The following is a 16,432-nucleotide window of genomic DNA, read 5'->3' on the forward strand; positions in this document are numbered from 1 at the left end:
TGTGCTGAAAGCAAATCACTTAACCCTGAATTACTGTTTTAAAAGAACACTTTTGTAGTTCCTCATCTTTCACATAGTAAAATTACAGTTTGTATTCTTATATGAGAAATTGATTTGTAAAAAAAAAGGATTTACAAATCAAATCTATTTTCAAGTTGTCACTACAGCTCTGTGTGTAAGGGATTACTCTAATGAACCAAAAAGGAAAAAAACCCAAAAAAACAAAAAAACACCAAAAAACCCTAACTTCATTCTGGTTTTTTTTTGATAAATCAAAGTAACAAAGTGAACAGATTGGTAACATTTTTGTTATTCACTTTAGAGAACTCATGAAAGATAGGACACATACAGGAAAGAAACTTCAGACTATTATTCCAAAACTTTCAAAACACAAAGGAACTGAAAAAAACCAATTTCTGGCAAATACGTTTTCTATTATCATACATCTAGGCTAAGACCTGAAAACAAGACAAGCACATGTTATATGCAAGTTGTTAAAAAGCTTTATAAATAGCCAAACTTAGTAGAAAATTCTCATTATAAAGACTTACACGAACAAGACAGAAGTAAGAAAACGTTTTATCAAAGGAACATGGACAGTTTAGGCACACTCACATCAACACAGTACTTGTACCTAATACACCCTAAAAAGAAAAAAAAAAAAAAAACAACCAACAACAACAAAAACCCACCACTTGCAAAAGCCCAAACTAATATATTAATCACTGTTGAATATTCTTATAACACATACAAGTCAGATGACTTAACACTGGGTTTTTTTGTTCCCCCCTGAAACACACTCTTATCATTTCCTGGCTGCTATTTGACATTTAACTGGCAGAGGGTGGGTGGGTGGAAAGTGTTCTTTTTTCTAGTTCAAGTATTTTAGGAGGAAGTCTTTGGGTGAGGAACAGAGCATTTGAAAATATAAATTTAGTCTACATCATAAAATTGATTACTAGACTAAGACAACTTCCTAGCCACACATACAAGAGAATTTAGCATTCTAGTTTCAACAATTAACAAGATGAATCAATAGACTGGGGGAGGAGGGAAGAGACTTGCGTCAACAGAAATTACAAATTTTCAAAATTCTGGACCAGCAAGCTTACTGACTAGGAAATATTAACAGATTAAGAAAAGACATTTCCTCATTTGAAGTATCATAAGTTCATTACATTAACAGTCTGCTTGAAACACGCAGACAGATCAAATTTTCTACCAACAAGTCCTGAAAGTTTGCTCGATAAGCCCGCACAAAAGCTCAGAGCATGTCTTGTAATAGTCTTCCCTGCAGAAGAATGCCACAAGAGTTTTTGCTGAGTTTTTGGATATAAAGTTGTAAACTTATTCACTATTGTTTTTCAAAGCTGATCAAGTTAACAGTCTACAGAATATGCTATGTGAAGAAGGGCATCTGAGAAAGCACAGATACAGTTTTTTATATAAAGCTATGCAGAGCTGAAGTAAGGCATGAAGAACCATGTATTACAAAGAAGCAGTAATAATGCTTAAATATAAAGCAAACTAAACTATGAGCTTCCTGAGCTGGTACGTTCTATTTGAGTCCCGCCCCACAGTGTTTTCCTCTCAACAATCCATTTTTTCCAGTAAGCTATTTTAAAAATGAACACTCACAAACTTTAAGAGCAGAAGTGCAGATCATAATACTGCACAATTAATTCAAATCGGAACAATTAAGGTTTTATAGCTACCTTCATGCTTCAACATATCTTGTGATTACTTTTAAAAATGAAACAGGAAGATACTGCATATCTAGAGATTCACCCACTTTTTTCCCACCTTCCTTTTAAGGTAGACAGTGATGGGATACAAGGCAATGGATTGTCAATACATTTAATTTCGCATTCGGTGTTAACATGTTTCAAAATCTTCCCGAAGGAAACTATTTCAGTCGGTTTGCATTATTCACTTGAGCCAGTATCTAACCAAAGGAATGAAAACAAAGGTTATGAAAACAACAGTGCCAGAGTCTGTACTAGACCCTCTCAATTAAAGTCTTCATTAAAACAGATGCAAAAAGGTATGCCATTTACATAACAAATATAAATATCTCAGGTGAAAGTGCTTGCAATTGAACTAATGTAAACTTGACCCATGCTGCTATATGATAAGGACAGCCAAATGACAATGTAATGCTTGTCTGTCATATGACAGTTATTTTCAGCCAAGTAAAACTAGTTTCCTATTTCTAGTAACAACTTCATGGAACATAATTCTAGACTGCTTCAGCTGAAAACCATTAGCCCTGTCTCAAATTTTCAACTCCTAAGGAGAATTTTGTAGTCCTATCAGGCTGTAGCAGACAAAACTTTGTGCAATGACTCATCATACAGGAACACCCATCTTCTAAAGGTTATTTATATAACAGGAGTTCCATTTAAAAAAATTGTATGTTTTAGCAATTTGCTGCACGGAATTTTAATACTAGCTATTTAGTTGACAGGCATCTGAATGACTTACAAAGTCTCACTACCTCCCACAAAACACCTCTCTCAATATAGCCATCTTTTTTTTTTTCCTGCTAGTACACTTAATAGTTAAGCAAATACTGGTATTTTATGCAGAAAAGGTTTCTTACCATTTGTAAGCCACAACTGGAGACTGAAAGCTAATTTAAATTACAGCTTAAAACAAAAACAAAAATCATAGCATAATTCAGTTGGAAGAAGGGACCTCTGGAGCTCATCTGATCCAACCATGCACAAAAAACAAGGCCAAATTTAAGTTGGATCAAAGTATTGAGTGTGTATGTTTGAATGATTAAGTATGTTAATAGGTCTGTTGAAATGTTATAAGAGAACTTGGACGTGCAACTTGATCTTATAAACTGCTCAAGTTCAAACTTTGATTCCCCACAAAGACACCTCAGCAGTGTTACTTGCCACTTCTTTCTAAGGTCCTCTTCATGCAGGCTATTGTTCTGTTTCACTTTAAACCTGACCATGGGCTTCCATAACCTTCTTTTTGTAGGCTCTAGCACTTGTGTGGTTGCACAGTAAACGAACTCAAGGAACTGATCCAGCTGAACACTAAACCTGGCAAAAAACTTACAATTAGGTGGCCAAGTAAATTCTAATGCTGGCACAAGAAGGCAGTGGGAAAATGCAACTGTATGCAGAAAACCCTTTTTGTCAGGAGCACATATTTACTTTGTTTTGAAACTGCAGAATCGTTCTCTTTAACTATTAAATGCTGCAACAAGCATATGTGAATGCAGAGAAAAGCCTACAAATAAAATTTAGGGATGCTGTTTACACATATTCTCATGAATAAGTAACTGTTAGTAGGAAGAAGCTTTAAAATTCTCACTGCTCCTCTAACTTTTAACAGTATCACAGGAAGCACATAGAACAAAACAGAACAAAACAAAAGGCTGCACCATTTAAATGGCAAAGAAAATAAGAACTCCACCAGTCTAACAAAGACTGGTACACAAAGCTTGGTAGAAGCTATTGGGCATAAAAACTAGAAGTAGGTTGGGGATGGGGATCAAATGCCTCTGCAAGAAGGCTGAGGAGCGCCTCTCTTCCTCCCCCTCCCAGGCACCACATCAATGGGATTCAAGAGGACATGGGAAACTGCTCCTCACCTGAACCCTGCCATAAGGACAAAGACTCAAAGGAAATACAGAGCTATGTTAAGGAACAAGGGATCAGAACAAAGTATCTTGAGAAGCTGAGGTAAATGGAATGCATTTAGCAAGGCCAGCATACTTTTTGAACACATGCCTCCAAAGTCAGGAAAGGATTCAGGATTCTTGAACCTCACTTTTGTAATGAAACTTCCTTATAAAACACGTTTAATCTGGACTAATTCTAGCCAATGGAGAAGAAACTTACTATTGCTATCAGTTACTCCATTAGCTGATGTGGCAAGTTTGTATAACCTCACTTTCCAGGCCTGACGATGATCCATTTTATGAGGTATACTTTGATTGCCAGCTAAGAAAAGTCACAACATTTACATTAAAAACATAATAAAAGGAACAACATCTGTGAAACCAAAACACAGAGAAGGTGGCAAGTGCCAGAAAGAAAATAAATTTAAGTTGGCTCTTTATTTTCAAAAAATACACACACATCTTTAACTACACTATCATCTTTCCCTACTTGCCCCAACAGAACTAGTCTCACCCCCTAAGCAGCCAAGGCTTCCTCAAAAAAGGTATTAAGACTGTCTAAGAAATGCAAGTGCTGTCCAGATCCTCTCTTTCTTTTGCTGCAAAATGAGAAAAGCATTTTGTGCATGGCAAATGGGACTGAAGAAGGGTCCTGGGTCAGTTCATGCCATCTTGGACAACTACAAACTCTGTCAAACACATCAAGCTGGCAACTGCCTTCTACCGTTTCACATGCAGTCACTTTTAGCAAATTCTTGATTGATTCTTCCCTCTTATTCCCCATCCAACATTTTCTTTCTAAACTTTACAGAACTCTCTCCTCATTCAACTGAAACAAATCTTACCCAGAAATATCAAAGTGCCATATGATCCAAAAGTTATACAAATGATAAAATGCCAGACCTCCCTAAATAGTTCCGTTTCATAATTTACTTAATTCAAACAGCTGTTTAAAATAAAAACACTCTCCACTCTTCTTTTCAAAAATACTGTTTCCCCACTGTTCTTATTCACATTTGATTCTATGTTGACTACTCCATCTCTGTATATCCTTTATTTTCATTAAGTGTTCACAAACACCAGTCAAAGATAAGGATGTAATTCTTTGAAGTGGTGGAGTATTTCCCTTGAACACACAAAAGCAGCTCCACATATATGACATTTGAAATTCTGCTGGCCTGTCAAGCTTGGTACATTTAACTCAGAAGCTGGCCCCTGCTAGGCCACAGAAAAGCTCCAAAGCTGCTGGTGGAGTGTCCATTCTAAACTTCCCTAGGAAAGGGTAGTATCAGATTTAATTTATATTATCCAACAATAAGGAAAAACAAAGAGAAAGATGAGACTTCAAAGATCAAAAAACTCTTGTATCAGAACTGCCAGTGTCTCATACAAAATCTCTTATTCCTGTAATCCTTCCAGAAGGATCATAAACTTTGATTCCCTTGTACCTACATGTTGAAGCACACCAAATCAATGGCATAGGTTAATTTATAATCATTAACTGCTGCTTTCAGAAGCTGATATACTACTGTAAGGCTCTGACAAACTGGTTTCAGACACTACAGAGGATATTTAAAAAATAGCATTGTTTTCAAACTTCATATTTTGAAATAAGTTTTAAAAACAACTTCCACAAAGCCACACCTCAGATTCAGTACAAGGCATATGGTCAGCACAAAACTGTTGCAAAGCTCAAAAGAAGTTATGCTAAAGGCAATTTCACCAATTAGAGAACCTTTGATGATTTTATGAATAGGAGATAAACTGCAATATAAATCAAATTATTTAAGTCAAAGATTTTTATCTTACCAGAAACAAAATAAAAGAACAGGACACCAAAGAACTGTTTAGAATACTTAAAATTTCTAGAACAGGCTTTTATTACTAAAAGCTACAATGAAAATGTTTTGACAATAACCCTGATTCATCTTCCTATTTCCCAGCAGGCTCTCATGTGTATTGGGGGGGGGGGGGGGAAATCTTAGAATGCATATCCAACCACAGTCTGTGATGTGATGTGCCAACAATCTCAAAAAGCAGGAGTAATTTAAAATGAAAAGAATCTTGTAGAAGAGGCAGAAAAGGTCGACTGCTACTCTAGACTTTTTTTTTCTTCCATAAAACCTCAGCCTTTACTGACAAGATCTTTATGACTCCCATGTTTTCAAATCTGGCTAAAGCTGGGCCAGCCCTTATATGCAGAACTATTTAGGCATGGAAACAACACTAGCAGACTAAAATGCAAATTAGAAGAAAACCAAAACTAAAGAGACTTGTACACATCTTCCTTAGCTATTTAGAAAACCAGCACATTTAAAGAACACATTAGCAGTAGTCCCGAAAGTCAGTAGTAACTGTTATGTAATATCCATTTGCTATACGAAAAAAGAATGTATTATACATACATACTTAGAAGGCCTGTGGCACCTAAAAACAGTTCAAGAAGCATACTAATACTTTCAGGATAATATTTTTCTTCAGTAGTTTCATATCATGTTCATAAATGTCAGTTCATCACGTGGCTTTCTACCATAAATATTCTGGAAAAGGATCTTTACATATGAATCAATAGTGATGCTTACCACATCACTACGTGAAAGAATGTGTTATGTGACAGACATCATCTCAGCATAGTTTTAACACAATAAATTTGAAAACTTTATTTGAGAGACAGGAAGATATGATCAACTGTCCAACACAGATGCCTTTTTTTTTTCCTCTGGTTCTCCATTCCTAAAACCATCATTCACACCGCTTAACTATGGGGTACTCTTAGAAAGTCACCCAGGTTACCTTCTTGACTACAAGAAGTAATACTGAATCAAATTAAACTTCTTTAAAAAACAAACAACAACAAAAAAACCCTAACCACAAAAAAAAAAAAAAATCACACAATACACATATGTATGTATACATACACTATGAGGCACCTAGAACATAAGGCAGTTTTGAAAGAAAATAATCAGGCAGAAGAAGTACGTGGACTTCAGTTTTTAAGTACTCACAAGTTATTACTCTATTCTTACTCACACTCTTTCATACTTTCCAGATGCAGGCTGGCAGCCTAGAGTATATAGCCATCTGCAGTATTAACCATATAAACTGATTAGATCCAGCTTAGCATTAAGTAGCTGTACACGGAAGTAATTTTTCTTATAAAATCACTCCTCAGTAAATTCAATCTAACGTGCTCAACTAACATTTGGAGAAAGGATCAGAAGAATGTGTCACAACGCCTCACAGTCTTCCTTTTCATATTTTAGTATGTTGTATAAAACCCCACCTACAGCTACAGTAATAACAGCATTAACCAAAGGTATAATTAGAAGTTAAGAGGAAGATCTTTTTGTTCTATGGCAATTAAAAACACACAGTCTTGCAGAAGTCTGCTTGTTTATCAGGTTTACTGAGTACATACTTAACACCTTTCAGCAGAGATTCTTTGGAGATTCCTGTCCTGAACTATCAAAGATCCACTTAGCAAGTTTGATTCTACATCATTAAGAAAACTTCATATGAAATACACATAAAAGAGCAACCACCTCAACCTTCTCCGCAGACGTCACACAGTACAGGACATGATCCTGCAGTTAAGAGCTACCCAAACATTTTTCTTCTACAAACACTGCCTTCCCAATATCAGTAAAAACCAAAGTCTTTGTTGCTCTAACCATATAATTGGAGTATTTGTCAAGCAGGTCATGGAAGGGCTTAGGGGGAAAAAAAGTATGTATGCATCTTTTATTATAACACAAGGCTAAATACAAATAATTTCATAGTTATAAATCACAATTTCCTTTTTCAGACATGTGTTCTGAAGTCTGCTTTTACTCAGAATGGTTTTTCATCCCTTAAACATTAGCAGTTTTTTCAACATTTACACAACATTCAACTACCACTGAAGTTATGCTTTACTGAACACCACCATTGCAAAAACACTCAACAAAACATGGGTTGATAATTATTTTACTGATTATTGTACCTATACATCAGCATCTAGTAAAAAGGGTACATGCTGACATTATCTCCTCCCTATAGGTGTAGCAGTGGTATAGCAGTTCAATGGCAATTCAGAATACTCACAGTCTGCAAGAATTTCATACAGCTTCTCAAGGGAAAGGATCTGCCACTTTTCTTTACAACAGAACTTGTAAAACAGTTTAGTTAAAAAAGTGACTAGACACCTATTTAGGTTCAAGCAGATTTTTCCTTTTACCTTAAGTAGATTAGAAAACAAAACAACAGAAACAAAACTGTAAGTCACTCCAAACTAGAGTAGAAACTCAGTCGACTCTGTAGGACCCAAAATGCTACTGCAGACTTGTAAATAATGTTTTAACATGGCATTACTTTCACTACAGTGATGTACAGTGTTTCAGTTTCTGTATAATACATGGTTAGGGATACAAAGAAAATTGTCTAAATCTGTTTTCAGGATCAATTATTTAAAAATGCTAAAATTTGTTCCTATTTTGGTCTCCTGCTGATTGCTGACAGACTGCACACAGATACAGCTCCTGGTACCAGGCCAAATTTACAATTAATCTGAGGAAAAAATAATCAGCATGGCTTTTTATCTGTATGTTGAAGAAAACACGAGTCGAAGTTTCAGTTATCCAAAAAGATGTTGAACATGATATGTTGGCACGTTATACGTATCACATTAAGCAACCAAAAGCCCCTACAATGGCAAAATTAGATGAACTTTCTTGGTTGTTCTGAGAAAGAACAAAGTAAATTTGTTATACCACTCACATCATGAAATTCCATTACTGTTTTAAAAATAAAAGGCAACATGATACCTGGCCTTTAAAAACTGAGAGTCCTGGTTTCCTACCTTCTAAGCAGTAATACTTAAATTGCCACTTTCCTTATATATGTTTGCATCTTAATGACATTAATTCCAGTATAAAATACATCTAGTGTATAAAAATGTTGCTAAGAAAGGGGAAATGCCGACTTTAAATGAAGACCATTTTGATCTTAAATCCTCTCATTGTAAATTCTACTGCCTAGTTTTAAATGACTTGGAAAAGCACCCACCTCTGCTCCCTCCCACCCCATATAATCAGTGACATCTTCCAAACACACAGCAGAGCTACAACTACATGTTAGCAAGTCTATGAGTACAGATCTTATTCTTTTAAGACAGTAAACGAAATATTTTTTAGCATATACATATTTATTTTAAATAATTCAGTGTTGACATTTTAAATAACATGTATTCATGTTGAATTAATTCATCTTACATGCACAGTGCAGAATATTCCTACTGTATAACCACCTGCTTATAAAAGAAGTAAATCTAATTTAGGAAACTAATAATTAACATTATGAACTCTAGTATGATAGCACAACAGTATCACTTTCAAATAGTAGCTGAGCATATTGCTAGCAGAAAAATCTTAATTCATTACTCCTGCAATAACCACTTTCTTAAAAATTATTAACTCAATGCAGTATTACTGAATACTTAACATGAATCACTAAAGCAGCAATCAATGCCAAGGCAGGTGGGGGTGAGGGGAGGAACCTTACATACACTGCTGCTCACCTAAAGTTCATTTCCAATCGAGAGCCCAGAAAGATACCACATCAGATAAATGTTTGGGATGTTACAAAATTTTAGTTGAAAAATGGCTTATTACATCTCAGTTTCAGTGCCAGAAGAGTAAACAATTTCCTATTAAATCTCCTATTAAATAAATTAATTTCCTATTCCTAATAAATAAATTTACTATTAAATAAATTAGCACTATCTTACTCAAGTAATTTAAAGTTTATTTCCCTGACCAGAAACTAAGGGAACATACTCCAGTTTGGAATTCACATTGAGAAGGATAAACTCGATACCTATTAAAGAGATGCCAGGCTCCATATACCATCCAGTAGCTCTTATTTGAAATATGATTGAAATCCATGAATCTCCAAGACAACACACATAAAGCAGAAGTAAGGAGAACAGCAGTTTTCCAAGACACATTATGGAGGCAGCAAAAAGACTCATATAAAGCTTAATGACTATGACAGCGGACATTGAAGACCACTTTTGATTTAAGTGCGCCTTCAGTTCTCCAAAGACTTCTATTTTCCAGACTGCCTTTCATCTGGAAGCTACATTTATTTGGAAACGTGATACTTCCAGAATATAGCATATGTGTCAGCAGAAAGAAAAGAACCAAGACCTTTAAAATTTAAGAACATGATTAAAGTGGGAAAAACAAACAAACAAACCCCACAAAAAAAAAACAACAGTGGTTTACAATACGCTGCCAACTGGTGTTATCTGAAGGTCACACTTTTGGGGGAAACCCTGCATATTGATCAGTTGCTTTCTCGTAATACCATAGGATATGCAGGCATTTGCAGCCAGCACTCATTCCTCTCTGTGATTTTTCGCCTCTGACTTCAGTCAAGAGGCCCCTTTCTATATCTTTAGTTATTTGGACAACTCCACACAGGAATTAATTGCCATTTCATCAAAGGTAACAAATTGTGACTTAAAGTAAAATTTACACACAGCACTAAGCTTGACTATCTACTGCTTAACTACCAGCAGACAGTTACTATATACAACCCTCCACAACAAATCTAGCTTCAATTAATTAACTGTAAATGCATCAAATAAGAACACTTCCATTATATGCTGCATGATTACAGGCAAAAAAAAAACAACCAAAACCAAAGAACATAGACCTAACATAAGAGCTACTAACCACATTATTTAAGACTCATGCCTCAGCTTCAAGCAGTAAAACCACTTCATCTCCCTTAAACACTGTCCTTGCTTTTACTATGATCTTCCACTAGAACCTGGGTAAAAGACGTTTAGAAACAGGAGTAAAAAAGACTCCCATCTAACACCTACACACTACATTCTCTGCAGATGTCTGGAACTCCTGTAACTTCCTCAGTAGAGCTAGGACTGGTCATATCAGGTACAGCAATTTCATCACATGAAAACAGCTATTTGGATACTTATCATTGCAATACTGCTCGATGCACAGTCACTGCAAAGAGTACCTAGCAGAGATGTGGATGGCTATTACTGAGCAGAGTAGTCAACAAAGAAATCACACAGAAACATTTAGCAGAAACCCTCCAAACTTCAGGTATGAAGACTTAAGAGAGCAGCAAGCTCTGCACAGCATATCACCAGGGCAGACCAGGACATACAGGGAGGCCTGGGTGAGCACTGACACTGTCGGGTGGCTGGCTGCCAGCCACATGTAAAAAACTGTTAATCCTCCAAAGGAAAAAATTGCAAAGGAAAAGTATTCAACTTTGAAGCTGAGCTTCAGCTAAAAAAATTAATAATGATAGTTTTAAAGACTTATTAGAAAGCCTGAAACTTACAAAGGAAGACTCCACTTTCGAAGAAAGCCTTTTAAAACCACTCACAGCAATGCACAAGTAAGGCCACGACAGCCTCTTCACCTTAGTGCTCGCGTCACGACCCTGAGCGCAGCCGGATACACCGCCGCGTTTTTATGTCACTCCCTATTAAGTAACGCTTTACTGAAAACTGTAAAACCGTTAGGATCCCGATTTTGCCTGCCTCCGATATCAACTTTTTAAGAGAAGGTTCCTGCCGTGCGCCACAGAGACCTCGCTACATCCAAGTCGTGGGCGCCACAGGCGTCTGAGGGGAAAAAAACCCCAAGCCCTGAGGTAAACTTTATTTCTGCGAGGGACACCCCGGCCACGACAGGTTCACCGCCGCGGGGCTGTCACCGCACGGCCGCCGCGAGTGCTAACGGACCAGGTGGCCGCGCCGGGGCGGGCGGGCCGCGGGGACAGGCCGGTCCGGCGGAGGGACGGTCCCTCCGCCTGCCCGCGTCCGGCGACGCCGCGTCTCGAAGGGGGCTGGCAAGCCGGGACCGGCAGCTTAGGGGCGCGGGAGATGCCGTCTCCTCACCCGCTCCCTCGCTCCAGGCCGGCTCAGGAGCTCCGGCCTGCAGCGAGGCTCTTCCCCCCGCCGGCCCGGGGAGGAGAGGGCCGCCGCGGGGGTGGGCGTCACGCAGCTCCCGGCGAGGTGACAGGCCCCGGCCCGCCCGGCGGCTGCGCTGCCCGCCGGGCGCGGGTTGCTCCCTCGGAAGCGCCGAAGGGTGTTGGCCACTCACCCACGCAGGCAGATCCGCGGAGGAGACGCTGAGCCGCACCGCCTCCTCCTCGTCCTCCAGGAAGGCGAGCGCCCGGCCCAGGCGGGAGGTCTTGCCGCCGCGGTGCCTGCGGATCCAGAAGAGCCCGCACAGGGCGATGAGGACCCAGCTGAAGCTCAGCCCCAGGTAGCCCAGCACATACACGGGGAAGATCAGCACGAAGCTCCTCGCAAACTGCGACACCAAACCCGTCACGTCCACGCTCAGCAGCGGCGGCGGCGGCTCCGGCACCGAGTCCCCAGCCGCCGCCGCCGCCTTCTCCGCGGCGGCGGGATCCGTGGCGGACCCCGCGCCGGGGGACTGCTTAGCCGCGGCCCCGCTCATGCTATCGCAGCGGCGGTTCCTACTACTGCTGCCGCTCCTCCCGCTGGTGCTGCTGCTGCTGCTCCTCCTCCTCCTCGGGCGCTGGCTGCGAGCGGGCAGGGGGGCAGGGCAGCGCCTCGCATCCCGCGCCCGGCCCCGCTCACCGCGCACCGACACCAACCGCCGCCCGCTTCCGGGTTCGGGGCGGCCCGGCCCAAACGGCCGCCGCGGGGAGGGTGCCGGCCGCGCCGGCGGTGGGCGGAGGGGAGGGGAGCGGGGGGTGAGGGGGTGGGTTCTGCCACCGCGAGGAGGCGCCTCGGCCCCCAGCCGCCGCTGCTGGCGCCCGGCGCCGCGCACCAACGCCCTCCCGCCGCCCCGGGCGGGCAGCCGGCCGTCCCGCCGCCCCCCTCCCCTCTCACCCTTCCCTTCCCTTCCAGGCCTGCCCCAGGAAGCGCGGCTTCGCCCAGCACGAGGGGAGCCGGGCCGGGAGGAGATCGTCGCCGCCGCCTCTCGCCCGAGCTCTCCTCGCTGCCGCCGGGACACCCGTCGCCTCGGACACTCCCCCCCCCCCCCCCCCCGGTTCGCCTGGGGGCAGCCAGCCCAACGGTGGCCCGTATCGGCCACCGCTGCTTGGCCTCGCAGGAACGAGGGGGGCAACAGGGGGCCGTAAGAAGGAAACGGGCGCTGGGTGGGTGGCACGAAGCGGAACCCGCTTTCCGAGGCACTAGGGACCGCGAAGGCGATCGTGTGTGTGTGCTCCCTCGGGGGCAAACCGCACCATCTCCCCGTTCTCTGCCGTCGTGCGTGCGGTTGAATGGCTTCTACCTGTTGCACCCGCTAGTAACAAGCTTCGTATTTTTCTTTGTTGAGGGACATTATTAAAGGGCCGACTGATCAATGGCTCAGAGGAACCAGAGGCCCATCGCTCCACTCCTTGGTCACAACAGGTGTTTCACGAAGCTTTGCTCGCACAACCTCGGATAAAGCGGGCTCTGCTGTCAGCTGGTTAATACACAGGAGTACCTCGGGTGGCACCCACGATCTTGGGATTACACAAGCCCTGATCCATGCAACGAGAAAAGCTGATTTTCTACAGGCTTGTGTCCTGTATCCCTTTGTCACAGTAGCACCTGGTTCCCTCATCATTCCTCTTCCCATTCCTTTATCTTTAAAATAATTTTAATGTAACCACCAGTTTCATAAGGGGTGGCTGTTGCTTGTCCTTAGCTGCGTGCTAATCAGTTTGCTAGTATGCAGTCGCTGATTAAACTCAGCATTTACCAGTTTTTTTTTTCCTTTTGGCTTTAAATAGCTAACCTTTCACTTGGTGGGAAGGAGGGTTCTTCTCTCTTCAGCTGCCAGTTTTCACTAAATTTGTAGGACTTTATAAGGCTAGTATTTGCAGGCAGGGAAGAGGGGAGAATGAATTTAGCCAATAGGCTGAAAAATTATGAGAACACATACAAATGGACAAAAGGAAAGATGCATAAGCTTCATTTCCTTAAGAAGGGAAAGCAGCCTTACCTCAATATCCAGAGAAATGCAAAGTCAGAAAGGCAACAGTACAAAAGAGAAAGTTGCTTGCTCAGTGCTGCAGGGCAGAATTGGAAAAAGAATCCATATCTTGACAACTGAATGTGGTGTTCTGTCCTATCGTCTTTCCAAATTCCCTCCATGCCTGCAATCAGATACAATGTGCCACTCTAAGCAAAAACAATTTCTGGCCATAGACTCATGTTGCTCTTCTTTACTCCCTCCTTACCATTGACACTGTATGTTCTCCACCAGTTAGTCCGGATGAAAATTCAGAACTACCAAATGATACAAAAAGGAGTAACAAAATCAACAATTTACAACTATATGGTAATCCAAGCTTTGAAATGACAGTTTACTTACTTTGGGTCTTTACTTCTAGAGAACTCAAAACACCTACAGGCTGTAACAGTGAGGGGGCTGAAGGGCAGCATAAGACCCTATAAAAACTTGTCACCTTAAACTGGGGGTATCAAGTATGACTCTGTGACCCCTTTGGATACCAGTAGTATCAAACACCATTAAGTGGGGGTGATTCTTTGCATTTATTGTATTCCTCTTCTAATTAGTTTGCTTACATAGACTTTCTTGTGAACTCCTCACTCCCGAGTTTCAGCAACACCTAGTACAAATGGCCATATTGTATGTTGGCTCCTCTATTACTATTAATATTTTCTCATTTTTTCAAGCCCTTTTTTCTCAGTCTTGGACTCCATTGCTCCATTTTACTTCCCTATCTGGCTTCACAGTATCTGAAGCAGAATACAACAAACCAAAATGAAAATTCAAAATGAGAAAAAAAAAAAGTGATGGAATTAACTTGACGTTTGCCAACGACACTTTCCCATATGCTGCATCTTATTCTGCTCTCCTTTATGTCTCGGTGTGTGTTCTGCAAATGAGCTGGATACAGAATTTGTAGAGGAGTACCCTGTACAGTCAGTATTAATACACTGGAGAAGCACATCAGAAAAAAAATTGATCTTGTAGTAGCATTTAGGATGACAAACACATAACTGTAGGCCTGACAGCCCAGCATTGATCCTGGGCAGGTAATTCAATAGTTGATACAGAAGTTTGATTAATCAGAACTAAAGGTGGGTGATACTGTGCCAATCAAACAGGAAAACAGAAGCAAGATCTTGTAGCACTAATTTGACAGCATCTACCTGTAACATCAATAGAAAGTTCTGTTACAGAGGTTACTGCTGACTTCTACTGAACTTCTGCAGATAACTGACTTGGCCCCACACAGTATTTTGATGAAGAAACTGGGTAGTATGAAATTAGCATACCCATTATTATAATAGGGACAAAAGAGCTGTTAAATTAAAATCAAGATATAAACTCTGCTGCTAGGGGATAAATTAGGGTCAGTTAGTCTATTATAAAGTTTTTTCATAAAATGTTCTGGATAAACACAAGTTATTTGTTTATTCTAATCTTTTTGGTGCTGATAAATTTGCTCGAGAATCTTCAAATTGTCAATTCATGTATTTCCTGGTTTTAATACTTACGATAGCAGTCTTCAATGCATCAGGAACTCTTGCAGATACTCGCTTATGGCACGGAGATTACTCTGGCTTTTCCTTAAGTATCCAATAGTGAATTGTATCATCTACAGAGCTGATTATCTCATTGAGATAATATTTATTCTTTTCATATCCTGCTTTGTAGTTCTGTTGCCTTCTTAGAATTTTAATTTTTTGCTTGCAGTATTCCTTTATACGCGTTCTTAGCCATATGTGTTTGTTCCTCCTTTTTACTGGATTCCTTTTTTGCTTTATCAAACTCAATAGCTTCCACTGGAGTCAAAGTAGTGTCATCCTATGTTTATCTTTACCTTGCATCACATCAGTTTGCCACGATGCTTTTTTTCCAGTAAGTACCGGCACTATGCTTCAGAATAACTTCCTGAAAGATCTTATTTATACATCTGGGGTTTTGAGGATGAGAAAAATTGGCAAAATTCAGTTTATATAGTGAAAAAGAAAATGTAAGTATCCCTGACTTCTTTGGATTTCACACAAGAAAACATGTTTTGAAAGCAATTTTAATTGTTGCTTCTTGACCATGTTCAGTAACAGTTAATCCTCCTGAATAACATTATTTGATACTATAGCTTATTTTACCCAGCAGCACTATTTCAGTATGATGCTTCTCTCTACAGGTGTTTAACTATTCAATAGACATCTGTACTGAATAGAAATCTGAGAATGTTCACTCAGGAGTTTTTTCCTAAGCACTTCGGAATTATTAATGGAAACACAGTTTACATGAAGTTTCATCTTGGTAAATTCTCGTGATGGAATACTCGCTACTTCTGTGTTTGATTTTATCCAGCTGTCTCAACCTGCTTCAGATTATCTAGAATATAACACAAATATTTTCTGCCTGCTTCAAATTATCTAATATATACCACAAAGAAGAGTCAGAAGAAGCTACCATACCTGTTCAGTGTACAGAGCTTCTGTTGTTTGGAACAAAACCATACATGTCTGATCCCTGGTATCACCCGATCTGGCTTCAGTTTCACTGAATGCATAAATTGTACTCTCATTGTAAGATCCTCAAATTTGTTGTTCCTGAAGACAGACATACTTTCCACTAAAATGTGTTTCTTATAAGTTTTCACAATAATCATTGTCTCCTTTTTTTTCCCTAATGGCATTCTTACAAGTTACATTTCAAAACTAAAGGCACAAAGTTTACTTCAGAGATCCACATTTTCACTGTTTCTATTTATGAACCTGGAGGACTGACCAATGTTAACATTTTGAACACTTTGCAA

At 40.4% G+C, this 16,432-nt stretch overlaps 1 protein-coding gene across 3 annotated transcripts in view; it reads right to left on the reverse strand.

Moving 5' to 3' along the window:
- Window positions 1-12,378, reverse strand: part of ESYT2 (extended synaptotagmin 2) — an 89,770-nt gene extending 77,392 nt beyond the window's left edge. For 2 of the 3 annotated variants that reach the window (XM_075045500.1, XM_075045492.1), the window contains exon 1: window positions 11,767-12,378. In XM_075045500.1, coding sequence (XP_074901601.1) covers window positions 11,767-12,129 — 363 coding nt within the window. In that variant the 5' untranslated portion in view covers window positions 12,130-12,378. The remainder of the gene's footprint in view (window positions 1-11,766) is intronic. The other variant, XM_075045509.1, reaches the window with a different exon arrangement.
- Between the last annotated feature and the right edge of the window lie 4,054 nt (window positions 12,379-16,432).

Source organism: Buteo buteo, chromosome 2 (genome assembly GCF_964188355.1).
Source record: "Buteo buteo chromosome 2, bButBut1.hap1.1, whole genome shotgun sequence".
Classification (NCBI taxonomy): domain Eukaryota; kingdom Metazoa; phylum Chordata; class Aves; order Accipitriformes; family Accipitridae; genus Buteo; species Buteo buteo.